General features: G+C 45.9%; 1 protein-coding gene across 5 annotated transcripts in view; it reads right to left on the bottom strand.

The window, feature by feature from the left end:
• Positions 1-808: 808 nt before the first annotated feature.
• LOC138624363 (KAT8 regulatory NSL complex subunit 1-like) overlaps positions 809-27,419 on the bottom strand; it is a 29,636-nt gene continuing 3,025 nt past the window's right edge. For 2 of the 5 annotated variants that reach the window (XM_069704500.1, XM_069704499.1), the window contains 14 exons: positions 20,502-21,981; positions 11,369-11,510; positions 11,071-11,154; positions 9,978-10,087; positions 9,031-9,172; positions 7,706-7,871; positions 7,137-7,292; positions 6,349-6,573; positions 6,100-6,254; positions 4,842-4,966; positions 4,674-4,731; positions 4,081-4,193; positions 3,710-3,962; positions 809-2,664 (listed from right to left, as the gene is read on the bottom strand). In XM_069704500.1, the coding sequence (XP_069560601.1) occupies positions 2,452-2,664; positions 3,710-3,962; positions 4,081-4,193; positions 4,674-4,731; positions 4,842-4,966; positions 6,100-6,254; positions 6,349-6,573; positions 7,137-7,292; positions 7,706-7,871; positions 9,031-9,172; positions 9,978-10,087; positions 11,071-11,154; positions 11,369-11,510; positions 20,502-21,913 (3,354 nt within the window). In that variant the 5' untranslated portion in view covers positions 21,914-21,981 and the 3' untranslated portion in view covers positions 809-2,451. Of the gene's footprint in view, positions 2,665-3,709; positions 3,963-4,080; positions 4,194-4,673; positions 4,732-4,841; positions 4,967-6,099; positions 6,255-6,348; positions 6,574-7,136; positions 7,293-7,705; positions 7,872-9,030; positions 9,173-9,977; positions 10,088-11,070; positions 11,155-11,368; positions 11,511-20,501; positions 21,982-22,264; positions 24,419-24,918; positions 25,443-27,419 lie in introns of those variants that run through there. The other 3 variants (XM_069704498.1, XM_069704502.1, XM_069704501.1) reach the window with 3 other exon arrangements.

Here is a 27,419-nt window from a genome sequence, read left to right as displayed (position 1 = left end):
AAAAAAAACCTTCACCCTTTGTTATTTTTTCTTTTTGGTTACTTCTGACGCTGTACAGTTTGTGGAAATGTGATTGTTCTCGTTATTGTGCATTTTATCAATAACTGGTTTATGATGATTCTCGTTGCTGTATATGTGTATTTGAAAATAAATGCTATGAAGTCACCGTCGTTGTGGATGTCGAGATGTTTATATAAAAGTGTCTGAAGCTTCCAGGTGTGAAAAATGAGGCCGATGTTGAAGCGCCTTTAAACTGCAATACCAGCGAGTGCCACTAGAGGTCGGCTCCAAAAAGCCTCCGGCTCCATAGACTCCCATTCAACTTCTCTCATCAAATCCAAAGTGAATAAAATGTGTCCATCAGTTATCTCGGTGTTGTTAGCTAAAGTCACTCCTTCTTCTTAGTTTTCTGGAGGTCCATCTGAAAATAATCCCTCATTCATTAGAAAAGAAGATTCAAGAAGACCTGTTTTTGGGGGCGTGTCTGTTTGATTGACAGGCCTGTGGTGCAGTCAGGTTACAGCTATCGGTGGGCGGGACGTAGTATCGTCAGGTTTCCTATCAGATCCACTGCTGGCTCCGCCCCCAGCTCGTCCAAATATGGTCACTTCCTGCTCCAAACCGCCCCGACGACCAAAATTCAAATCCAAGTTTCGTGACGGCCGTTCACAAACCGACGGGTGACGTCACCACTGGTTTGCCGTTTGATCTCAACCTTAGTGACGTTCAGACTCTCGTTAATAAAAACAAAAAGACGAAGCGGTGACTTCGGACACTTTTGAATGAACTTGAGTCCAGAACAAGAGCGCCAAGTTAAACATAAATGTTTTAATGGTACTATTTACAAAAAAGAAAAAACAAGTCTGCTTTTTTGATTAGGTTAACTGCTGCAACAATCGAACAGGTACATTGACATCTTGCTTAACTACAAAAGAAAAAAAACAAACAAACATAAGTGACTTGAATGGCTGTGGCATAAAAAGAGGTGTAAAATGAAAAACCATAGATCTTTATTTGCATAGCAATTAGTTACTTAAGGTGGAGAGGGAGGGGGGAGATAGACGGAGAGAGAGAAAGTGTGGTTATATATGGATGCTGTGCGGGAGGAAAGGGGGGGGGGGAGAAAAACAAAACAAAAAACAACCCAATCAAGTCGGATCAATCGGAGGGAAAAACTAGCGAACAGCACAAGAACCTGAGCTCGGGGGGGCGTCTAGCTGAGAGCTGCTACATCTGAAGTGTTTGAAAACCAGAGGAGGAAGAACAGAGAGGAAGAGGAAGAGGATGGGGCGGGGGGTCGTGTTTATTTAGCCACAAGATTGTATTTTTGTGAAACAGCCACGAGGAGTGAGATCAGCTGCGATTCATTTCCTTTACTTTAAATTAAAATGTGAAGTCTTAACTTTCTGTGCCGTCGTAATAAGACTTGTTTTTGTTTTTTTCTGGAGCATGCAGCAGCAGCTTTCTGGTTGGGCAAGTGCTCAAGAAACAAAACGAAAATAAACAAACAAAAACAAACAACACCCCACTGGAGAACAGAAGAGAGGGGAGGGAGGGGCAGGAGGGGGGGGGGCCCTCCAAAAAAAGAGACGGTTAAAGAGGAATGATTTTTTGTGTTTTTTTGTGTTTTTTTTTTTACTATTCAACAAACACAACTAATGTGTTACTGCTGGAACAGACGGAACGAGATAAACAAACAAAGAAAAAAAAAGAAGAAACGAGTCAGGAATGGAGAAACAAACAAAGAAAGCCAAAAAAAAACAAAAAAAAAGGTGGACTTGGCAGTCGGAGAAGTGCTCTGGTGATTTCAGGCGACCTCTAGAGGAAGTAGGAGGGAACCACATCTCAAATGTACCTGTTTATTTGGATGAGGGGGAAGAAGTTGAGGAAGAGGAGGAGGAAGAAGGAAGGAGGGGGTATTTTTTCTTGTTTTGTTATTTGTCACTCCACTAAAAATGTACATGGGAATTACAAGCAAACTAGTTAATAGAAAACACCCTTTGGCCATATTTTGAGGAGTCCGCTACATAGTGCGCTACGAGTGTACACGCGACGTATGAAACACCACTAAGCCCCCCCATGTACATTGTTTAGCCTACTACAGAAATCTTTTTTGTAACGTGTTGGTTTTATACTTTTTTTTTTTTTTTTTACATTTATCTCGTTTTTTTTAATTTTTTTATAACCTGTGACAAAAACAAGTGTAGGGAAAGGCTTCTATCTCCATAATGTTCACTAAAAACTGTGAAAAGTATTAGACTGATGTTTGAATATCAAACAACAGGAACCCATGTCATCTTATTCTGCGTTGAGGTTCTGCTTGTTAATGCCAGAGAGGAGCTGTGTGTGTGTGTGTGTGTGTGTGTGTGTGTGTGTGTGTGTGTGTGTGTGTGTGTGTGTGTGTGTGTGTAAGGGGTGGAGGGAAGGGGCAGTCCTCCGCCTGTCCGTCATTCATCGCTGGGCGGGGGCTTTGTGTTTCGGGCCGCCGCTGTCGTCATCGCAGAGCATGTCTGCGTCGTCCGAGTCCAGGCGCCCGAAGGCCGTTGCTCGGCAACCCGAGATGCTGCGCATCCTGGGCCGGGCGTTGTGGTCGGGCTCAGGCTCGGGCTCCGGAGCCGGGTCCTCTGGCAGGGGGAAGCCGCGGCGCTCCCACGGCGCCACCGTCTGGAGACGACACGCACAGAATCAAAAAGAGGGTTAGACGAAAGGGTTCTTTCAAAAGTTTCATTCAAAACTCGTCCAAATTAAAAACATTTTAGGAGTTTTTATTTTTTAAAAGTGACTCGGATGTAACTCGACACCTTCAGTCAAGAGCAGATCTATGGAAGGAGAAGAAGCTCCGCCCTCCTCAAAGACCTGATTGGTTGCTTCGCTGTGTGACATATGAAACTCTGAATCTGTATTTTAGAGACCGTCAGCATTTCTGAAGTGAAACTGCTCCGTCATGGTGTTCATTAAACACACGGACCAGTTAACAAGGTTAGAAACTAAGATCTTCACTGCAGGGGGTCTTTAACTTTTCCCCCTTTTTCAGGATGAAAATAAGACTTTTTATTTCAGGGCAGACATTTGACGCTGATGAAGGAAATATCATTATTACATTTTCAAAATATAAACCCGTCAAACATCCGCTGCCGTGTTGAAAGGTTGAGGAGTCTGTGTGGCGTCTCACCGAGACTATTTTTAGTCTGAATCAGCGGCCGTAATGTCGAGTTACCGCGATTCGGAAGATGAAGTTACGGTGAGCTACGTTCTCCTGAAACGAGTTTCCACCACAGAAGAAGTAAACAACAGCAAAGACGAGACGCTTTCTCTCAAGTCGCCTCTTCGGAGTTTGTTTTCTCACTGAACGTCTCATGAATCTTTCAGCGGGTCAAGTTACACACAAAAAATAAAATGCTTCAGACGCAGAAGATCATCAACAACCATTTCCAGGACACTTAATGACTTCATTGTGCGACACGTGAAATTAATTTTAGGACGGGTATCACTGCTCCCTCGTGTCCGTCCCGTTCTCAGGAACACCTCGGAGCCATTTCCTCAAATTTGGCACAAACGTTCACTCGGTCCCAAAGATGAACTGATTGGATGTTGGTGGTTAAAGGTCGCTGTGACCTTGGGGTTGGATATGTTTGAAACTGGTTTCCTGGACTATTTTTAGACGGACTTTGGACCCGTGTTAAACGGGTTTCTTGGCGGCGCTGCGTACCCGCTCTTCGAAGGTAAAGTCCGGCGTGGAGCAGCGCGTGTCCTCGCTGGACAGCAGCCGGTGGGAGTCCCTGGAGCAGGGCGTGTGGGGGTTGGAGGCGGTGTCGGGGCTGGCCGGACTCATGGGCGACGGCACGTGGCTGTAGTCGTGCAGCATGGGGCAGTGGCCGGGGTCCGGGGACGCGGGCTGAGGGGTGGGGGGGTTCGTCCCGCACAGCAGCGGCGTGGTCCGCCCGTCCACCGACTTGTACGACCTGGAGGGGGGACACTGGAGGTGAGTTTCATGTCCACAGAGGAGCGTCAAGCAGCGGGACGTTAACGCTGGGAGGAGGCTGGAGGGAGCGGGGGAGGAGGAGGAGGAGGAGGAGTCACCTGCTGCCCCTCCTCTTGGCCGGCGCCAGGGCCATCCAGGTCCAGCGGGTTCGCTCCTGGTCCTCGTGGGGCTGATGGAGCTGGATGAAGGCCGCGTCCGTCAGATCCTCAACCTACACACACACACACACACACACACACACACACACACACACACACACACACACACACACACACACACACACACAACAGGTTTTACTGCCACAGTCTGGACTGATGAGTCATCAGATTTGACCTGTCAAGAGTTTTTTAAATATCACAAATAACATATTACATATCTATGAAAATTAAATGTAAAAAAATGGAGGATCTACAGACACACTTCCTTGTTAAGTGATCAATTTGCTTGTTTTCTTTGCCTTATTTCTGAATATAATTTTTCAAATTTGTTTAAATTTTAGATAAAAAAAAAAAAGGGACATTCTGCATTTTAATCCTTGATGAATATAATCTTTGAAGGTTATTTCATCTGAATCCAGCCTCATAAATTAACCTTGTATTTACAAATCCGACCACCAGGTGTCACCGTTAATCTGAACTGAGGTGAGAGCAGAGCAGCAGGTGTTCTGTGTTCCTATATAAAGTTTGCTCACCTCCCGTTCGTTCTCCTCTTCAGTGATTGGCTGAGAGAAGATGTCAACGGATCGCCAGCTGGAGCAAACACGACAAAAAAACAAAAAGTGTGAGAACAGGAAGTCGAGCGGCTCTAACGAGCTCCACGGTGACTCCAGACCCCCCTGAAGCGCCCCCTTGTGGTGTACCTGGGCGTCAGGATCTCTTTGTACTGCAGCTTCTCCACCCGGGTGGTGGCGGCCACAGACATGGGGATCACGATGTTGTTGATGTCGAAGGAGCTCTCGCCTCGCCGCCTCTTGATTGGCTGCTGCTGGAGGAGATTATGATGTCGTAAATAATCATCAATGACACAAAATTCAACCACGTTTAAACATCAGTGTTTGTGATGATTTGATTGGTTCTCTGCTTGTGCAGCTGCAGAAATATCCAGGTTTCCATTCATGCAGCTGCACATTTGTGCTGACAAAGTTGTTTTTTTTCAATCTGAGGAAGTAAATTTCTGAACCTACGAGTGCTTTTATGAATATTTAATGTGTCACAAGATCATTTGAATCCCGACGCCTCGGGTCGCCTCTGTGTACAAAGCAAATGGGCCTCGTATGCAAATGAGCAGAGACAGATGTTTTGCCGAGCCAGCTGCTTCCTCATTCTTTTCTGCTCCGATAACTTTCGAATGTTAAAAAACACAAACAAATGAAGTTTCAGTTTCAGATTCTCGCCCCGCTCGGTTTTTCTTTTTATCACAATCTGGCACGTCAGCTGAGTCTGATAACGGACCGGATGTTCGGCAGCGTGTCCTCTGACATCCGCAGCGGTTTTCTTATGAGAAGGTGAAACGATGACGTCTGTGAATCAGGAGGAGACGTTCTGTTCAGGGGGAGAATTCCTCAGTTTGATTTAAATAATCAGTCAGATTATTTCACTGCACACGTGAAGCCGTGTCGACACGTTTCTATCAGAACATGGCAGCTTCTCACCGAACGCTCCTCTTTCACAGGAAGGATTTAACAGCTCGGAGTCTTTTCTTCGAGTGTTTTTAACTGTGACGTGAAGAAATATATTCAATGAGACTTTTTTTCTCTGAAAATAAATGACTTCTGGACAAAACAAACCAAACTGTGTCTCTAAAACCGACCGACACTGAAGTGTCAAAACTGTGACTCAGCATTTGACCCATAACGCTGTAATAATGTTTTGGCGCCTTTAACGAGGTCGTGCGTCACGTGAAAACCTCGTGTGATCCATCAGAGCCGGCAGATGAAGGGTTAAACAAAACAAACAGTGTACGCAGGCAGGTCATTAACCTCATTACCAGCCACGAGGCTGAAACGAATAGCGCAGAGGCCGGTAGGCCGGTGTGAGGCGAGGCCCGTGTGAGGCCCGTGTGAGGCCGGTGCGAGCCCCGTGTGAGGCCCGTGTGAGGTGAGGCCCGTGTGTCCTTACGGGTGTGCTGGGGATGCTCTGGCTGCTCGTGCCCAGCGGCGTGGAGTTCTCCGAGGACGTGGACAGCTGGCGCGTCAGCGGGCTGTGGAGGGACGAGTGCATGTTGGCCAGAGTCGGACAGGTGCTGCTCGAGTCCAGGAATAGTTTAGGGGACGCTGGAGGACAAGACAGACAGAGAGACGGTCGGATTCAGAGGAGAACCTTTCCGTGATGAACGCCTGACTGTGATTTTCTGTCTCGGAGACTCACAGTCGGCCCGGTCCAGCGAGTGCTCTCGTAATCTCTTGCGGCTGTAGTTCTTGTCGTACGGGCCCAGCGGGGTAGAGAGGCCCTGCAGCCGCTCCATCTTGCAGACGGTCTGGCCCTCCAGCCGCGGCGTGTTCAGCATGCCGCCGCCGCTGCTGCTGCCGCCCACGCCCACGCCGCCGTCCGCGGCCCTCGGCTTCTCGGCCCGGTTCTTATAGTGGCCCAGTCCTGCAACACCGGGAGCCACTCGGGTCAGAGACATTTCACTTCACAGCAAATGTGTAAACACTCAAAAAAAAAAAAAAAAAAAAAAAAAAAGGACGTCTGCGAGCCGCCAAATACGACAGATGGCGTTAAATCCTCAGTTCAGCAGGTAGAATCAGTTAAAATGCATTTGCTGCTTGAAAAAAATAACAATTCTTATAATAATAGTATCCGATTGCTTTTTCTGCCGATTAGGAAAGTAATTCTGAGTAACAGGAGCTCGTCTCCCCTCTTGTGTTTCCCAGGAAGCAGAGTCTCCTTCTGAGAAGCGCCTCTGCCCTGCAGCGTTACGAAACCAAACCCTCACTGGAGGAAAAGTGCATTGTGAAATAAATAAAAAAACAAATGACCTGCAATACAACGGAGTCACTGTGTTACAGTGACTTCACTTTACAGTTTCACCAGCATCTTACATTTCCAGGTGTGAAACTCTTCATGATTGGAGATGTTTTTAAAGTCTTTGTATTTTAGATTGACTCGATCTCGGACGTGTCGGGAGGAGAAACCCAAAGCGCCGCCGTACTTACGGACTGCCATGAGCGAGTTGGCGAACTTGTGCTTCTCTTTGGACGAGGACAGCTTGTGTTTGAGGGAGAGCTTCTTCAGTGGTTTGCTCCTCTCCAGCGACTTGGTCTGCCACTGGCTCTTCATCACCTGCTGCAGGCGGAGGCCTATACAAACGTCTGGGGAAGGAAACGAGGCTTAAAAACACTAAACCGGGACATTTTAACACGTGGAATTTTTCAGGTTTGCCACGATTCAAAGATCATAACCAGTCGTAGGGGAAATCTACTATACGAGCAAATGTGCTGTTGTTGGGTGTTTAAAGTTCATGTTTATACTCCAAAAAAGATGGTTTGATTTCAGTGACTTCAGTGTTTTATCAGAAAGTAAAACTCATATCGGCAAACAGAAAAAAAGAAGAAGGAGAAAATAATTTATCTAGAGGGATACGCTCCACATCAGAGACAGAACAGTTTGTCTACATGACGTCTGTAGGACTTCCTGCTGAGAGCCTCTTTGGCCGCTCCCTGTTTGTCTTTCCCTCCACATGGAAAGTAGGAAGCAACGGCGTAAACTGTGAACCGGCGCTCACCGTCGGGGAAGGAGAGGATGGGGTGGACGCCAAGATCCAGTCTCGACAGGCGGTCCAGCGTGGGCAGGTCGTACTGAGGGTCCTCTCTGGGGGTGGGCCAGCCACCACACATCGCACAGCTGGGGTTCACCCTGCAGGTACACTGGATGCAGACGCTCCTCGCGGCCTGCAGGGGGGCGCAAAACCATACACGTTCACCATTCCTTTCTTTTCTTTTTTTTAATCAATTCAATGAATTCACATTTTTGCTTTCCAACGATGTATAAAATGCCTCGATATGCCGTCACTCAAACACTCCTTAAAGTAGGGCTGCCATGGTTTCCTTGGAAACGACTGCAGATTTGCAGGAAGAGACAAGCAGCTGCTGTCCAACCTTTTATGTGCAGAAAACTCAAAAGTGGAGCCAGCAAGTTATGACACCGAAGAAAAGCCTTTGATTGGCCGGAGCCGTGTGTCACGCAAGATACGAGTCAGCCAATCAGAAGAGAGGGTCTTTAATTACAATGCATCTTAAAAAAAACAGCCTGTTGTTGATGGAGCTGCAGAGAATCACAGCGTTTTTGTTTTGGTGTTTAAAACTCGAACGATATCGCGCGTACGGTCATCAGAGCTGCAAATACAAACACCCGGAAACATGTGAAGTACAGGAGCTTTAAATAAAATGTTACTCAGTGAAGAATAAGTGGCTTCTAGAAACACCGCAGGAGTTCAGTGAGTCACGGCAGAGAACATTTTGCTCTTTGCAGGTTTTGGCGTCATTTTCACAGCTTTCAGAAAAAAGGTTATAATATTAGAATATTAGTTCTGCTCGGTGCCGAATGGCAAGATTATTTCTACTTATATCAATTAACTGTAGGACAAACGTGACTGAATATACATGTTACACAGAAGTGTCACTGCAATAAGATCCCAGATTAATACACACCACTTTTTTTTAACACTCTTTAAAGTCACGCTCGGCATTACGGAAAAAATAAAAACAGGAACAATCAGCTTCTATTCGTCTTCGACTGCGAGTCGTCACGAGGGTGATTTCTCTTCTTTTGTTGTTCGGCTGTGATGGAAGATGTCCTACTTTTTCATAAATAAGTCAGCCATCTCTCGTTTCCTTTCCTCAGTTATTGGGTTACAAACTTGAGAAAACTAAATCAGCGAGGCGAAGACACTCGACACGTTGTGGGAGAATAAAAAGTCCATTCATGGACCGAGATCTTGGCCTCAAACCGCTTTTTTTTTTTTTTTTTTTGACACAAACGTTTTCCTACCAGACGGTTTTTTGTTTTGTTTTTGTTTTTGACGGTGAATTGGCGGCCGCCGGGACTCACCTTGCCGTTAAGGTTGGGCACAGTGTTGGGCTGAATGAGCCGCCGCCGCCGGCAGCTGACGAGCGGTCGCGTGCGCGCGGCGACGCACGTGCTGTCGTAGGCCGACGGCTGCTGGTGCTTCGGGTCGGAGCTCTCCGTCATCCTGTCGGGGAAAAACAACCACGGAGACGGTGAGGTCACAGAGCTCAGGAGATATAAAAGACATTTTAAGATATTAATCAACTTGTTGAAAGTAAATTATGTGTTTTTCTTATTCAGAAATATCATATAAAATATCATTTTTCACTATAGATCAAAGTTGTATTTATTTATTTTGTGTAAAAAGCTTGTATGTCTCCAAGTGTTGTTTTTTTATTCTACTTATTATTTTCTTCCTGTATTCATAAGCTGCTGTGACGACTAAATTTCCCAACTGCGGGATAAATAAAGTATTTTCTTGCCTTATATGTTCAGGAGGTGAACATTCAGTCGAGCAGAGTATTAATATAAAAAAACAAATTAAAGAGTAAAATCCTCATAAATTCATCTCGGTTTAAGATGCAGCGGCAACAATAAGACCCGGACTAACAATTAATCTGAGCCAAACTTTTCTCTATTAATAAATGCATCTTTTTGCATATTAAATGTAAAAATAAGTTGTTGTTTTCATAACCCTGTAAGACTGCTGTTAGACGTTCAGTTTACTATCAGATGTGACAAATCTTTATATTTTAGAAAGAGCATTTCTCTTTTCTTCAGTGAACTCTGACTCGTCACAGCAGGAAAACAACGTCACCTCGAAGGCATGCGGTTGTTGTTAACGTTATCAGTCTCTGTGTTCTTTCGAGCTGTGAGGAGTCAAAAATCTATCGTTTAACATCAGAATCTGCTAACTGAGAACTCGGTTTCTCGGAGGGGCGGCTGCCTTTTCTGGGAACTAGAAATGAGGTAATGATTAGCAGCCGTACCTGCTGAGGACGCCGTTCACTGGCTGCCCGTTCTGACCTTTCCACGGGCCCGGCTCTGCGTTGGGGAGGTGGGCGGAGCCTGTGTGCTCCAGCCGCTCTGAGCCGACGTCCTGCGTCGACAGATAAGAGGGGAAAAAAAAGAAAAGAAAAAAAAACCCCGGGTGAGACTACACCTCGTGGTAACTGACACAGCGAGCTGACCAGCAGCTCGGAGGCCTCGCTGGACGTGAATTATTCAGTCTGGGTTTATGACAAAAGGGCCGGGCTCGGATCTGCAACCGTCATCAAGCTCCTTCACGAGCGTTCACACACAGTTTTAATCCAACTCGAGTTTCGATTTCTTTCCGCACTCCACGTTTTTCTGCCATTTTATTTCAGCAGTCTTTCAAACCAACAACATGACAAGCTGACGATCGACACACAGTTGTTGAAACGCCGTGATCGCAGACCCAGAATTTGTATAAACGATTTAAACAAATGCAGAGAGAGAATCATCCTGTCATAAATGATTTGGATGTAAAAAGGTTAAAAGGAGTTTATTTTATCTCGTTAAATCAGACCTGAGGGGAACGATAGAAAAAGAACTTCCTTCCTTTTGATTTGCAAGAACAAACAAGTCAAACTGATGATCAGGAAGAAGACACTCCAATGTAACACCCTCTATAATCAAACTTTAACATTTAGAAACTGAAATCTGATTTCTATCCAGTCTTTTCTATTATTTCTACACTTTTAAATGGTTGGTTATCAGCTTTTATGAAAGCGTTTGCAGCTCCAAGATGTAATCTGTCTCCGTTTGTTGCCGAGTCTTTGTTGCAAGAAATACGACCGACAGGCCGAAAGCTTTTTAAAGGCTCATTCTTGCTGGAATTTTACTTCTTAAAAACAAACAAACAAAACAAAGAAAAGAAGGGGCATCCTTCCCCTCAAAGGCCTTTCGATTCTTTAATCATTACAGAAACCAGATACAGACACGTCGAGATCCCGCTGAGACTCACCGACCAGGATTTCTGCATAAAATGCCGCGCTAAACTTATTCTGTTAACATTTTTTAAAAAGGCACCGACGGGGAAAAAGACGCTACGCTGCTCACCTGAGTGTTCATAGGCTCCATCTTCACCTCCGCTCCCCCTGCGAGCGCCACGCCGGGGGAAACGCCTCCCAACTCCACGGAGCCCTGCGGAGCCGAGACGTGAGCGTTACACTTCCATAAAAAAAAAAATAAAAAAAAAAAGGAGCCGCGGTTCAAGAGCATCGCAGCTTGTTCGTCGTCACACAGCCTCAAACGAAACACTCAGAGAGCAACTTCACTTTTGATTTGATTTTTTTTTTTTGCAGCTAATATCGTATCAAATGAGGAGGGGGGAGGTGGGCGGGGAGGGGGGACCGACCTTGCTGGCGCGGATCTGTCTGTAGATGTCGGTCTGCTGTCGGATGCGGTACTCCAGGTCCGAGATGTGGGCCTGGAGCCAGTTCCAGTGGCTGATGATGGCCGCCCTCTCCACGGTGTAGCGGCTCTCTGCCCGCTTCCATCTGGAGGTTAAAAAAATTGTTTTTTTTTTTTTTTTTTAAAAGGGCGAGTGCTCGATTAAAAAAAAACAGACTCCATAGAAAACACACTAATATAACAATTAATGTGTTTTAAGGTGAGTTTGTTTGCCCCAATTAAATTAAGAGTACACGCAAATGAGTGTCCTGTTTCAGCCCATCATGTGACATACATCGACATGTAAATAATAATGATCCTATGGAGCATTTCCCCCGTTAGACTGCAGAGGTCAGTGAATCAGTATTATGCACAGCTCCCAGCGACGGCAGCTGCAGGCAGCCTGGAAAAGCTTTACAGCCGGAAAAAAACAACACGATGAGGTGTGCATTATGGATGCGGGAGACCGAGGAAAAAAAAGGGTGTTTTTCCATTTTACCGTTAAACTCGGCGACGGAGAAGGAGCACCAGCTGAGAGCAGGGTACTCCATTTTACCAGTATGACACACAGAATGGGCATTTCAAAGGCAGACATGAGAGGAAAATGTCTGCTGCCTGCACCGAGCGGCGGCGACCACAGAGGGCGCCGTTTCATCAAAATACTGCAGTGCACTGAACAATGAAAATAATGACTCAGATGGCAGACAAAGATAGACCCTCACACTCCTCTGTGCTTTCTCCTTCCCCACGCTTATGTTTTTGATTTTTCAGGACTTCACCAGGACGGACAGAGGAAGTCGCTACTGGGGAGAGGGGAGAGAGGAGGAGGAGGAGGAAAGAGGGGAACATTATAAAAAAAAAAAAAAAACGGGGACAGAGAGAGCCAGGAAGCTCTGGCAGTCTGGAGAGGAACAGAAGGGCTTTAAAGGGAATCTGCAGGCCAGAGGGGGTGGAGGGGGTGGGGCTGGGTCAGGGAACGGCGCAGCAGACACTGGGATAACCAATAATCCAAGCATGAATCCCGTCTTATTGTGGAGCTGAACAGAAAGGACGCTTCTTGCAGCTTTGACGCAGACATCAGCCGATCGGTGCGATCACGGTGTTTTCAGCCCTTTTTTTTTTTTTTTTTTAAACTCAGCTGCCACATGTACGACGTGTTCAAGGACACTGCTGCAGTGGTTCCTGCTCGGAGCATTTTCTTTCCCCTTTACTGCTCGTCTACACGGATAAACAAACACTCATAAAAACGCTGCAACACTCATCAAACACACCCATGACTGGTGCACCAGATCGATGCACCGGCTGGTTCATTTGCATGCCCGAGTCCCCGTGGAGCCTCATCTCGAAAAAACGACAAAATAAAGTGTGTTGTTGCACCAACCACTTCATTAACCGCTCCGAGGACGGCGTGCCGTGATTCACCGGAAGGTGGGCGGACGGCGGATCAGGTGCGACGTCCCCCGAGGGCGAACTGGAAAATGATCTGGAGGAGATTCGTTCTCTCTGTGAGACTACAAATACGGTGAGAAACCACCGAGGCGAGAGCGGACACGTCGAGCTTCGGCCTGACAAAGAAGAGGCAACACAGACGTGACCGGACAAGGTGGAAGGAGAATAAAGCACAGACTGTAAATAAAAGTGGACGTAGCTTCCAGGTCTGAAAATTGAGGCAGATGAGGAACTGCCTTAAGCTGCAATACCACCGAGTGCCACTAGAGGTCGGCTCCAAAAAGCCTCCATAGACTCCCATTCAAATGCTAATGAAATTCTCAGTGAATAAAATGTGTCCATCAGTTATCTCGGTGTTGTTAGCTAAAGTCACTCCTTCTTATTAGTTTTCTGGAGGTCCATCTGAAAATAATCCCTCATTCATTAGAAAAGAAGCTTTAAAAAGATGTGTTTTTTGGGGGGGGTTGGGGGTGTCCGTTTGATTGACATTGACGTGCAGTCAGGTTACAATTAAATCGAGTCAGATCCACTGCTGGCTCCTCCCCCCCAGCTTGTCCAAATATGGTCATTTCCTGCTCCAAACCGCGCCGAACTAGCAAAGAAAATGCCAAACTCGAGGTTTCATAGCGTCCGTTTACAAGCCGACGGGTGATGTCGCCGCTCGGTCCCGACTGTAGTCCCCGAGACACCTCAGAAGCACCGACTTAAGACGCGATGAGGCAGGTGACTTAAAATCCAGGGGAAGAAAACTCAGCAGCTCTCTGGGACCGTAGAAGAAGAACAAAAAACAAAAAAAAGAGCTGGAAACCGGTTCAACAGATTCAAGCGATGCAGGAAGAGATAAAAGTGACGTTTACTGAAACACAAACAGACCGAGGCCACGGCGAGTCCAATGACCTCCATCGAAAGAGTGACGACGGAGGAAGAGGAGGAGGGGTCGGCAAGCAGCATTGATACCCCCCCTCCCCCCCAGGACATATTTTCCTCCCCCTCCTCCCACACACACAAAAGCACCAGTGGCAATCACTACAGCCGCCGTTTCCTGGCTGTCAGCACATTCTCCATTGTGTGCTGCTTCTCTGGATGCGGCACATATGTTTTACACGGAGCTGGGGACCCCCCCTATAACCATACGGGGCCCTTCCAAAACCAACACCACCGCTCCAACAAAATGTGGCCCAGAAACACACACCCCCACCCTCCCCCACAAATTAAAAAAAAAAAAAAAAATACACCTGACAACCTGCTCTTCAGTCCTCTGGTTAAATCAGCACCAGTCTAATCATCTTCCATCTTCACCGTGTTTGCTTGTTAATGCTAGATGGGGGAGGGGGAGAGGGAGAGAGGGAGGGAGAGAGAGAGAGACTTCCTTTCCATATGGGGACACAGTTTGTTGCTGGATTAACTTCCCGTTTGCTCATGTGCTGAACAACGCGTCATTCTCCAGAAACTGGGATCTCTTCTGTCATTTAAATAAAAATAAAATAGTTTCTTCACTCGACAATGAGCTCATGTTGAACACGGTGTTTACATGCAAATCTCCTGAACGAAAGACGGCTTCTGATTTACACACTATTCTGCAATACTCGCGCTCATATTTATAAAAAAAAAACGCACCTCGCTGCAGCATCACTTGCTCACCGTTACGTTTCCCATGCTCAAACGTTATCAGGGTATACTGATTTCACCCTCGCAAGAGATGCAAGATATTTCATACATTTTTGAAGGCGAACTGTCCGGCTCGAATTATAAAAACGACTCAGATTAAATCTGCAAAAAAAAAATAATAAAAAAATTGAAGTGTTCTGTAAATGACTGGGACAAAACAGTACAACACAGAAACTATGTGAGAAGTGAGCTGCCTCTAAATACGTTATCTCCACTGCAGGCCGGCTGCTTGTGAACGTCACCTGTGATCAGCTGACGGTTTCATTCACATAAACTCAACGCAGACAGCTGTAGTGTTAATGTGTGGCCTGCAAATCATGCCCCCCCCCCCCCTGCATCTTTCATACGTCAGCTGGAGGGTGTGTTCACATCTGTAATTTTCCGTCAGCTGTGTGGAGGTGAGAGAGGAGTCGGGTATTGTTACTCCTCTTTCATGTGAACCACTAAAGGCGACCCCATCGAAGCCTCCCAGGAGGAGAGACTGTTTAAAAACAATACCGTGCTTAAATGGCATCACTCCCCTGTGATAACGGGGTTCTTTACGCCGTCTTCCTGTGCGGTCGTGTTGGAAAGACTATAAACACTTCTGATATCCGACGGCCGCTTGCTAGTTTTCGGCAAACTTTTTGCAGATGTTTTTGCACAACTCTGAAGTGCTGCTGTTTGATAAGAAGGTCCATCGTCCCGCTGAGGCTGACGATGAGGAGAGGGCACGGGGTCGTCGAACCTGGAGAGCCAAAGCTCAGAAAATAAAATGAAATAACTTCCTGCCACAAAGATTCAAGGACGCGCCGTCCGAAACTCCTCCGCTAAATGCAAAGAGTTATTGAACTGTCAAACATTTCTAATCTCTGTAGCTGCAAAGACCGACAGGGAGAAACGATCTATTGCATCTGGGCAGCGGCCTCCACCCGGTTGTACCTGGTACATCAAGGAAATCAAAGGGAGAAAAAAAAAAATAGGTTGGAGACACTCCTGTCAGGACTCACAACACATGTTCATTATCAACTCCAAACACTTCATAATCCCGTATCAATCACATCAAATACAAGTAGTAATTTGATCATTTCTAACTCCATGTTCATAGTTTCAAAACATCGTTGAAAAATCTGCTGGCAAAAATAGAGGTGAAAAAAAAAAAAAAAAACACAACAAAGACCTGCACGTACTTTTCTGTTCAAAAACCACTTTGTAATTATGCTTAACAAACCAGTCCGACATCATCCGAGCTCCGTCACCTGAACGAGGCAAATCAAAGCGGCAGCTGTCATGTTTTCACATCTTTTGTTCTCTCCAGTCGAGGATATATTCAAACACATTCAACGAGCTGAGAATCGTCCCGACGTCGGAGAACATTTAAAGGGCCGAAAAACTCGTCTTGTTTTTTTTTTTTTTCCCCCATTAATTTTTTTCGACGTGGGCTGCACAGCTGTCGGCAGTTTTTCGTAGCACAGCTGTTTAAAAGTATTTTTCCTTTACAGGAAGAAACTGCTCGGGAGCCGGGATTGTGAACGCGGGCCGACAGGACAGGGTGTGGGGCAGGAAAAACTAGAGAGGGCAAATTGAGCCAGAGAGCTGCAGCAGTCATTACATAAAGGAAGGGGGTTATGTAACGCCTGTGGGTTCGTGTTGAGGAACTTGGGTCGAGCTAAACACATCCAGATGTGTTGAACGGGAGGGGAGAGAGAGAGAGAAACCTATACAGGCGGTCGCATGCATACGTAAACACACACACACCAGAGCCGAGCCTCTCAGACTGCAGAGTAATGCTGAGCTATAAGCATGAAAGGCACGCCGGAGCCTCAGCCAACCCGGTTACCCTAATTCACAAGCAGCAGGCGCTCTCGCCGTCCTGTTGCATAAAAGATCCTACAGGCAACGTGTACTCTGGATCATCTGGCCTCACTCTTTATCATCTGACAGATAAAAGCTTGTAAAACCTGGTGAACGTTTCACCGGTTCGCTGGTCAGATTACAACATCACAGTCACTTTCATTGTTCTGTCTATGAGGCCATTATGTAAGATCTGAGATTTCCTGATGAGAATTATTGTTGCCTCAGAAACGAGAAAAATCAGAACCCACACGTTTTTTTTTTCCATGTTACATGTAACACGCCTGATCTAGTGTGTGTTCGAATTCACACACACACACACACACACACACACACACACACACACACACACACACACACACACTGGTGGAGGCCGCTACGGCCGTCGAGGCCCTGCAGCACAAGCGCAGCAACAGATGTTGGTTGCCATCCCCAACCAATCCTCCGAGATACGGGAAACCACGGTGGGATTAGTCGACACCGGCACGAGAAATAAATAGGTTATTCTCCACGTTTGACGTTGAATAATTGAGGCGCTGCTGCCTGAAGACGACGTTAACACGGTCTGTGGTGTTGACTGGTGCTCTGAGCCAGTAATTGGTAGGTGAGACAAAGCGTCAGTTGTGAGAATGTGGCATTATGGTTGTGTACACACACACACACACACACACACACACACACACACACACACACACACACACACACACACACACACACACACACACACACACACACACACACACACACACACACACACACACACACCTTACTTCCTGGATGAGCAGCAGTGAGGTAAGAGAACCATTTTTTTTTAGCTTGTTGGATGGATGGCTGCGTCCCACGTGGACAGTGTTCAGTTTCCAGAGTCGCTTTGACTCTGCGTGCGAGGAATCGTCGGTGCTTTGCCACCACAAAACAAACATTCACAAAGAGACGGGATGCTGCTGTGACAGAAAAACACATCTTTTTAAAAGCCTCTTCGTGGTGCTCAAATTGCACCATTTTGCCGGTGATACACTAAAAAACACACTCCAGCTGCTCTCAGGATCAGGTTATATTTACGTGGGTTTGATAGACGGGGCTGCGTTTCACTACTGGAAGGGGCCACATCCCATTACTTCCTTCAGCCCCGGCTCCTATGTGGGTCAGTCACTGATTAATCAGTGATTTTTCCACAGAGCAAACCCAACATTTAAGTTGCAGCCACAGGGACACGCGGCCTGCTGTTGTGTCACGGTTAACATGTATGTTACATGTAAACCATACGAATTCAAAGGCCGTATTTAATCCAGTAGAAGTAAAAAGGGCAGCGCATCTATGGACGCCTGTTTTAAAGCACCGAGGAGTTACCACTTGTTAGCAGTGACTAATGGTGCAGGAAGCTGTCGCCGCCTCACAATAAAAACCTTTATAATGGCCGGCTGCTGGAAAAGCTTTCATGGTAAAGCAGGAACAAGATGTGTCGTGTTTGCTATAGCGGCAGATTAACTGTAGATCAGACGGGAAGGCACACGAAGGAAAATCAGGAGCTACGAGGAGGTTTGCCTGGTTGTTTGAGAATATTAGTTTGGTTCAGTTTAGAGGAAATAAAATCCTTGATCGAGTGTGTTGAGACTCGTGTGAGTCTTCCAGGTGCTCCCTGAGGATGTGACTGCATGTCAGAGACACTTGTTTTTGATCGCAGCACGAATGAGAGAACGGAAACACAATCACGACAACAAAAGATCCGATCCTGCCCCTCAACTACAGATCAATCCCCCGATTCATAAACACCTTCACGGACTATAATTACCGCAGCCTATAATCTGATTTTTCTCAGTCTGGCTGTTTGTGTTTATGAGAGGCGACCTGTTTGCTGTGTACAACGAACACAAATAAATGTCACCTAAAGTGTTGTCCCTTCCTGTTTCTTTCACCACAACGTGCCCTCTGACCTAATGAACCTCAACCCACTGTTACGAATAATTAAGCCTGATTAAAAGTAGCCAGCAGTATTTTTGTATTTTTTTTGTGTAAAGCAGCTCCAACTTCCTTATAGAAACACCTCTAGATGTGTAAATATTTCACTTTTGATACAAAACGATAATTAAATAAAAGTAAATAATATAACAAGTGTAGAATATGTTCATATAATTCAGTATTTAAAATTGAGCAGAAACACTCTATAATGAAGATTTTATATTGGGATTAAAAAGGCAAGATAAATACACTACATATATAATCATTGTTTTGATCTCAACTTAAAAAAGGATGTAGATAATAAATCAATCTGATTAGTTTTGTCCACCCTAAACAGCAAACTTCAAGACTTCCCTTTGAGTGAAGATGCCAGAACTTTTATTACTCAGACTATCTGTTTAACTCAAAATCTTTTATTTCCCAAATGTTTATTTTTACAGTTAAATAACAAACAAAACATGAATATACTGGAGCTAATATGAAAACAGCACTGAAGCCAGCAGCTGTGATCAGCTGTCAGGTCGACATTCCTCTCCTCTTTTGTGTGACCTCATCACTCTTATCATCTACATAATCAGTTCTGATTTTCAAATGTTACAGCCTTTGTCTGAATAACCACTAAAAGATTGACGCCTACTTTGCCTACGTGTAGAGGATGTATTATTTAGGATTTAAATTTAAAATAATATTCTGAGAAAACTGTAGAAATTTGGTTTAAAAACATAAAATGACTCCGTTTACATGATCATACATTTGATTTAATATCTCAAACCTCCTCCAACATAATCATCCGCAACACTGTTAATTCTCCCAGAATAACGTGACATAGATCTGAACGTGAACTACACCTGCACGATGTCAGGAAAATCTGCAATAACTTCATTTAATATCGCGATGTCATTGGTTGTGATAAATAAATATTAAAGTGTGCATATTAGCAACACAATGCCAATATGTTTCTGCTTTAACAGGTACTCTGCTTAACGTATGCCTACTGAATAAGGAAATGGAATAAAATTATTTCGAACATGCTCTTTATTGAACAAACGTCACATAAATATAAAACCAATTAAACAGAACATTAAAGTCGTGGTCGGCGTATCCGATCGGTCAAATCAAGTGTAAATACAATCATTTTTCTTATTGATCGCGTCTTCTGCGATGTTTTTTAAAACCGTGCGTGTTCGTATGGAGATAACGGTTGAAAACACGATGTGTCTGCGAGCGCTGCTCTTAACGCGTTGAGAGAACTTTCTTTCGTAATTTTGTTTTGGATCACGCATGCACAAACTTCCTGTTGCGTTATGAAGATATTTAGGTCAAAGGTCTAAAGTCAACACAGAAAAAGGATAATAAAAACCGGTGTTCGGAGCCACGTTGTTAATAATCTACCCAATCCTGCACAAGTCAGTAAGTCCATTAACGCTGCTCAGCCACCTGCCGTCTTTTTCTTCCCTCTCCCAACATTAATGACACAAAAATGTGGACTCTGTTGTGAACTTCCCATGGAATACATCTGCAGGTCCCCGCTGAGCTGAACCTGACATCACAACAGGCAGCACGTAAAAACTGAAAACCCACACCTTCTGCAAAAACCACCACTACCACCAACACCACCACCGCCACCCCCCCAACTCTATGTTCCTTCTTGGTTTCAGTTTAAATCAAAACAGCGCCTGGCTCTGTGGGCGCTCGCTCATCCGCTCGGCAGATAAACAGAACGTTCAGTTTCGGCCTCGGCCCTCTCAGGAGGAAGCGCTGTAGGACGAGAGAAGCTTTTTAAACTTTCCAGTCCGCTCGATGCCTGCGTTCTCCACAGGATACCACCCACACAACTACTAACGCTCTCTGGACCAACTGTACCTCTCTTACCCCTCCCTGGAGTTTGACCCGGGCCACTACTGAACCCAACCAGGCAGTTATAAATGTCATTAGCACCTGCTATGCCTGAGCAGCGATCTGCAGAGCCCGGGAACACGGGGACTTTCACTGGACAGTTGAGCAGCTTCGAGCACCATTAAATGTGAAAGTAATGCGAGAGCAGTGCAACTTTAAAAGCAATACAGTCAACTTTTAATGACTCTCACAGCAGATGTTCAATAAGAAACCTGAAATGGTACTTTCAACATTCAACTCATACATACATTATACAGCCCTTTGTCTCGGTGGACGAGGACACTTGTACTTACATTTTGACATGTCGCTGCTCAATGTCCACTCTGGACAGCTCCTCCTCCTCCAGGTCAGAGTCCCCACCAGAGCTACTTTCTGTCACGTCCGAGTCAAAGGCGCTTTCTGCAGTATGAAGGTTGGCCGAGCCGCTCAAATAAAGCCTCTCCAGCTCCAAGGGCATGGAGCCGCTTTTCAGGAAGCGACTCAGGCCGTCCCTGTTGTTGGAGGAAGAGTGGCGTCCAGTCCTCCACGTAGCCGTCGGGGTTGCCGCCTCCGACTTGCGGTTGCCAGCTAGTAGCCGGCTGAGGGCCGAGTCCAAGAAGCCCCCCAGCTGCTGCTGGATGTGCCGCTCCACCTGCTTGGCCTGTACCACCTGAAGACGTTTGCGCAGGCGCCGTAGTCGGCTTTCGATCTCGGCTTGGCGGCTGCTGTTGAGAAGGGTGCGCTCTCCGACGAGAGCGTCAAGGCTGTCCGAGGAAGAACTACAGGGCAGAGGAGGATGGGGCGCGGGCGTGCAAGCCGGGGAGACCTGATGGCTGCTTCCTGGTCTCTCCCGATCAGAACCAGAACCCTGTGGCTGGCTGGTAGCCGTGTGTGAATCAGCCTCCTCCAAGTTCACCTGTTCAGTGGGGTTCAGGTTGTCGTGGGTAAAGGGGGAAAGTGCAGCGGGCTGAAGCACTGGCGGTTCAAGGTTTTTTCCATCTGTATTTTGAGAAACCCCAGAGGAATGCTTCTGTTTAATGGTTCCTTTCATGGGGATATGCCCTGATAAAGTCGCTGTCAAGGTCTCAGAGTCCAAGGGCAGGTTCTGGGACTGAGAGTCTGTGGCGGCAGAAGGCTTGTCACCGTTCACTGCGACCACGCAGCCAGTTCCTGACATGGTGGCCAGCTTCTTGGCCAGGCCGTTGACAGGTGCCATGGGCTGGCCACTTCCGTTCGTGCTGCCGCTCATGAGGCTTTTGAGCTGGCCGCCAGAAAGTTCAATCGCCTGCCTCTTCCTCAGGAGGAAGTCTCCTCCGCCGTTGAGCAGGGAGCTCGGCAGTATCCTGTGGCTTTTCAACACAGACTGTTTGATGAGGACTCCTTGCAGCTTGATCGACTCCTTAGTTGAAGGGACAGGTGTCACATCAGAGCATCGATAGGAAGCCACCAGCGGCTGGAGTTTTCCCAGGGTCGAGGCCTGGGACACGGAGTCGGTTTGGGGCTGCTGCTGCTGCTGTTCCTGGTCGCCGCCACAGAAGTCGAGGGGGCACTCTTCGGAGGTGGCCTTGCACTTGGCGGGACCGCTGCTGTGGATGAGGATGTTGCTGGCGTTACCGTTGTTCTCTGCACTGGCCGGTGAGAGACTCGAGGATGGGGCAGCCAGTTTGAAGCGGATGTGGTGAGCTTCGGCTGGGGCGTCGGTGAGAGCGGGCGCCATCGCAGCCATGCAGTGCAGAGGGACGGGCACCGCGGCCTGCTCCACACCACCCGCTTACTGCCCCACCTGAGGACAGCCTGGAGGGGACACGGAGACAAAAGCAAGACAAAAAAAAAAAAAAAAAAGGAAGTTAATCACGGCTGTAGAATGAAGTCGAGCACAAACTTTTACGACACAATTTGATCCTCGATGGTGCGAGAGGGAGTTGGGTGGAGATGTGTTTCTTCCATCATCAATGGACGAACGTCACAAAAAATACTGTAAACAAACATACGGACACGACCTAGAACATGTTTAAGTATGGATGCAATACTGAAACCAGAAGCTCCAGGGAAGCTTAATCTGTATTGGTGCACTCACAATTATTCAGACAGCCATCCTGTTAGGAGTGACAGTAACATCTGCTTTAAGAGGACCTAAATATAAAATACAACAGTTTAGTCTCAAAGCCACTGACCGTGATTTGAGACCAAGTGGACACAAAAACAATAGATAAATACAAAAATATATATTTTCATGTATTTCTCCATATTGAATGTTTTTATTATAATGAGGAAACAACATGTAGGCAGGCTGTGCCTATATACAACAGGTCATAAAACGGAAATACCTGTACTACAGGTTCTGTAGTACAGGCTTCACTGTGAGTGGAAAAATACCAACCACCACCCAAAAGAAAATAGCACTTGTTAAATGTTAGGAACCAAATATAGTGCTTAATTAATAGCCAAGCTCCAACATACCAACTTGAATACAAAAGCTTAAGTGAAAGTCTATGACAAATCAGGAGGCCTGATCAAATGAACTGGTGACTCATTGACATTTTGTTGACCTGCTAGCTGCAAGTGCTGCTAAAAATGATCCCACGAATGAAACCGGAAGAAACACTTAAAAAGAAAACGAGAGGAATATCTGAGATGGTCAGACGTACTCAAATTCACTCAGCTCTCAAAAAAATAACAAATATCCTTTAATCCCGTTGTAATCGCCGATTAATTACTTTCTGCAGAGGCCCACTTCCAATAACTACAGAGAAATAATGACATGCACTGACCTTGGGGAGTGGGATGCTCATGATACAGATGGAATAACAACAGACATCAGGCCAATAAATAATTCCCACTCCACCCATGCCTGCGAGAACAAGCCCTCGTTGTCGTAGAATTACAAGGCTCCTCTTTAAAATAACCTTTGCAGCTTATTTCTGATGAGGGACGAAACAGGAAGAGCCAGTGCAAATGGCCCAAACCCCACTGCCCTACATGTGCCCTGGTAAGCCAGTATGCAGCAGGGTTCCTCACAGGCAGTTTGTAAGTAGGTGGATTTAGGCCCCAGCATTAGCCCAGAGCACATGATGTCATCCTGACCAGGTTCCTGTGTCATTTTCACCTGAACCTATTAAACCTTCCTAATTTCCCCATTAAAAGAGCCACAAAATAATTATCAGATTAAACATGCAAAGCGCAACGCCAGAGGCGTTATTACGGTTAAGTGTCGCTTTAATGGTTCACAACATGCCCACTGACTGACTGACTGACTGACTGTGTATCCAAACGAAACTTCCACCAAAAAAAATAAATAAAAGAAGCCTCCCTGCAAACGATCGAGGAGATAAAAGCGAGCTGCATCTCGGCGGATCGTCTGCAGGCTCAGATGAATGGGGGCTCAGTATTTCACCGCAGTTTCTGGTCTGCGCGCACTACGCCATGTTGGTATTTCCGAAGCAGATTATGCAATGCAATTCATCTACCTAAAACAGCCCAATCCGCTCCAAACACACCCAGCGAGCTCACGCTTTCACGGGCCTGGGAGGAAATTAAATAACCGACGTTAGCAAATGCTGGAAACATAACGCACGTACACGAGGGTCTCTGTAAACTGTCTGGCATACAACATGCGACAAAAAAAAAAAAAAAAAAAAAGAAGAAGAAAAAAAAAAAAAAGAGAAACGCGTCCACATCCAACGTTAGCCAACCATAACGTAATCACCAAAATGTCTTCCTGGTGTTTACAAGAGCGTTTGTAGATTTAAAAGGCAGCCTGGCGCCTCCGTGCTGGCTGCGACCGACTCAACAAACATATTTCATTATCTTCAACAGCTTCAGCGGAAGAAGAAGGAAAAAGACAGAAACAACAACCGTGCAGGATCAGAGGAGGCTGGTGTAATTGATTTGAGACGTGCCTGTGAAAAAAAAAAAGAAATCGGCAACGATCACCGCACCGAGAAAAAAAAAAAACCTCCCAACAAACGACAGATAAATGACATCGGAGCACTGCGTGCAAATTAATGCGCTTCTGTGGTGGCTAGCGTTAGCTCAGGGAAGCTGCTGATGCAAGAAACACAACCTGCTCTCAAGCTAGCGTGCGGGACTCATAAGCCCGCAGTGACACGCTGCCTGCCCGCACAGCGGGCGTGTAGTCGAACGCTTTCTGCTTTGGAGCCATTTGGTTTCAGCATATATACATATATATATATATATATATATTATTATTATTATTTTTTTTTAAAAGCCCCCCCTGTGAGCTTCACGTAAACCTCGTTAGGGCTAGTAACCCGTTTATTCGGTGCCTCCGGACCTCCGTGCACCCAGTGGTGGATTTAAACCAAGAACGCCCAAAGTACTCTGTTCCACGTTCAACCCCCGCGGGAACACACGCATCCACCGCACACTTCAATCCGGGTTCTGTTCCACCGCAGACGGGTTCGCAGGAGGAGGAAGACGGCAGCTCGTTCTGGACCACAACTTCTTTTAAACGACGCTGTTTCAGACACGGTGTGCATCGTAATGAGACTACGGAAATAAATACAGCCGAGCCCCCCCCGGTCCCTCTTCTTCTTCTTCTTCTTTTTTTTTAAATCTCCGTCCTTTCTGACTTACTTTGAGGGCACCACGAGCCGCCGGGCGACCAAACAGCAACGCGAGGTTAATGGCGAGCTAGTGTGAGAGGGAGAAGTTGGGAGTAGACCCTGCCAGGCGAGCTAGCGAGCTAACAAAGAAAAAGGAGGAACCTACCACGTGACGAGGTTGCACTATCCGAGGGAATTTCGGCAACAATCCCCCGCAGTTTAGGTGGAGGAAAAAAACACCAGGGTGCCAACAAAAACACAAAAAGAAGCGAGCTTCGACTCGATCACGCTGCCATTAATTAATCCCCCCCCGAAAAATGCAGCCCGAGCAGCGGAGGGCCCGGTTCACGGAGCCGCTCGGTTCGTTCCGGATTCAGCAATGGGCGAATCAACGATCTACACCTTGCTGCTCAGCAGCTAGCTCGCCTCGCCGCTACGGCGAATATAAGACCGGGCCGCGAAACGGTCCTTTCTGGTCCGAATTACTTCAACCGTGATTTCACGGATCTCCTCCGACTGAAAATCCGTTCGTCGGGAAGCGCGAGGTAATCCAGATGGCAGTTTGTCGCGAGCGTTTTTCTCTCGTTTTAGGGAGAGACGCTTAGAAAATGGCGGCTAGCTCCTCTCCCTCGGATTTGAGTCTGACAAACATAGAAGCGCTGTGTGTGTGTGTGTGTGTGAGCGTGCGTGTGAGCGCGCGCGCGAGCGTCGCGCGTGTGTTGTGTGTGTGTGTGTGTGTTGGTTTCTGGTAGGCGGGAGACATTTCTCATACTCACCACTAGAGTAAAGGGCAGATAAGAAACGACATGAACGCTGAAAAGAAGATACCACAGGAGGGCATTGTCTTCCCCCAAATCAATATTAAAATAAATAAATAGCGCAGTTGTCACTTGTTGTTGTTTGTGGTGTTGTTTACTGGTTAAACTGTAAATATTACTGATGGCAGCACGGGCCTCTGTGCAGAAAATACACCACTCATGCTTAAAAAAAACAACAAAACACCTGTTTCTATCCACACAAAGCAACCTGGACACAAACATCCACATCTAAAATGAGCTGTAATTAACATAAATAAATACAATCAAAGGGTTTGATTAGCTCCTTAAAGACCAAATACATAAATGAGTGCTTACGACGACCCATTATGCTCTCTATTTATATTAAGACACTACAGAAGAGGGGGATCACTTCCTTCCAGAAAAACTGACCGAGTCAATAACATTTTGAACAGGATCTGGATCGCCCACCTCCTCCTCCACCACCTCCTCCACCACCTCCTCCACAGCGGCCTCCTGAAGCTTTGCAGCCTGCGGCCGCTTGAAGGAGCTCTTCTTCACTAGGCCTGTTAAACGCAGCCAGGGCCCAGATGTAATAAAACACCACATGCACCAAAGCAGGACCAAACAAGTATGACTGAAAGCAACCTCATCAAAGCAAAGTCACCCCACCACCCCCGCCCCGACTGTTTCAATTATTCAAAGCGTCGGCCCTCAGAAAGATTTTTGTTTGGTCTGTGTTGGAGGTTGGTAATAAGCCACCTAAAACAAATGTATGAATTTAAATTAATGCTATATTTATAATATTTCACCGCTTTACTTTGCCATTAAAAAAATAAGTATTTTTCTAATGGAGGACTGAAGCCGGACTGAAACAACCGTTTGTGAAGTGTACAGTGAAGTTGATGGCATCTGGAAAAAGTAGAGACTGTATTTCACGTTATTTATGTTCAAATAGCGTATATATTATGTACATCTTCCACCTAAGAAAAAGGCCCACCTAAAATAGCCATTATCAGTTTATTTGCTGACTATATTTAGAATATTTTCACCGCTTTACCTTGCTGTGAAGCTGCTGTATACATTTGCGCTCCTCTTCAAAGCCACCAGACTCCCTTGACAAAAACAGTAATTTTACCTCACAGAACACAGGAGTTGCCGATCTAACAGCTCATTGTTTTTATTACTTTGGTGTCAGTTTGGAAATGAACCAACATATTAAAACACCACCAAAGTCACACAACAACACATGCAGACTGACAGATCGAGGCAGCGAGTCCACCAACAGGTTTTGTTTTCTGTGAGGTTAAAATTACTACTTTTGTCAAAGGAGTCTGGTAGTGGCTTTGAAGAGGAGCATGAATGTATATAACAGTTTCAGTTCCCCCGTCAGAAAAGGCTGTTTGATGTTAAGGTAAAGTGGTGAAAATATTCTAAATATATTCTACAAATAAACTGATATAGGCTATTTTAGATGGGCCTTTTTTTTTTTTTTTCCCCAGGTGGAAGCTATACACAATATATACGCCACTTGAACATAAATAACATGAAATACTTTCTCTACTTTTGTATGAGTGCTGTGTTTTTGCCATCAATTTTACTGTCCACTTGACAAACTTTTAAAGGAAACTGTACGTATAACTACAATATTGTTAATGCAGTACAACATTACAAACTGCAGCCTCGAAGTTATATAAAAAATACTTCTGATAGACTAAAGAAAAGAAGTCCCGGGCTGAGTATTGTTCCTGCAAAACTCTTTTGTACTTAAACAAAATAAGCCAAAGATAAATATTAAATGTCCTGACACAAGTAGCTGCACAAGAGTTTTGCAATAAAAATGGGTAATATTTAGATTTAAATTGGGAACTACCTTATTAAATAATGTCTA

The sequence above is a fragment of the Brachyistius frenatus genome, unplaced genomic scaffold, assembly GCF_029030835.1.
Source record: "Brachyistius frenatus isolate BFR_SWC_R1_liver_20210118 unplaced genomic scaffold, ASM2903083v1 Contig_51, whole genome shotgun sequence".
In the NCBI taxonomy this organism is placed as follows: domain Eukaryota; kingdom Metazoa; phylum Chordata; class Actinopteri; family Embiotocidae; genus Brachyistius; species Brachyistius frenatus.
The sequence above is the reverse complement of the archived record's forward strand: the minus strand, read 5'-3'. Positions and strand labels throughout refer to the sequence as shown.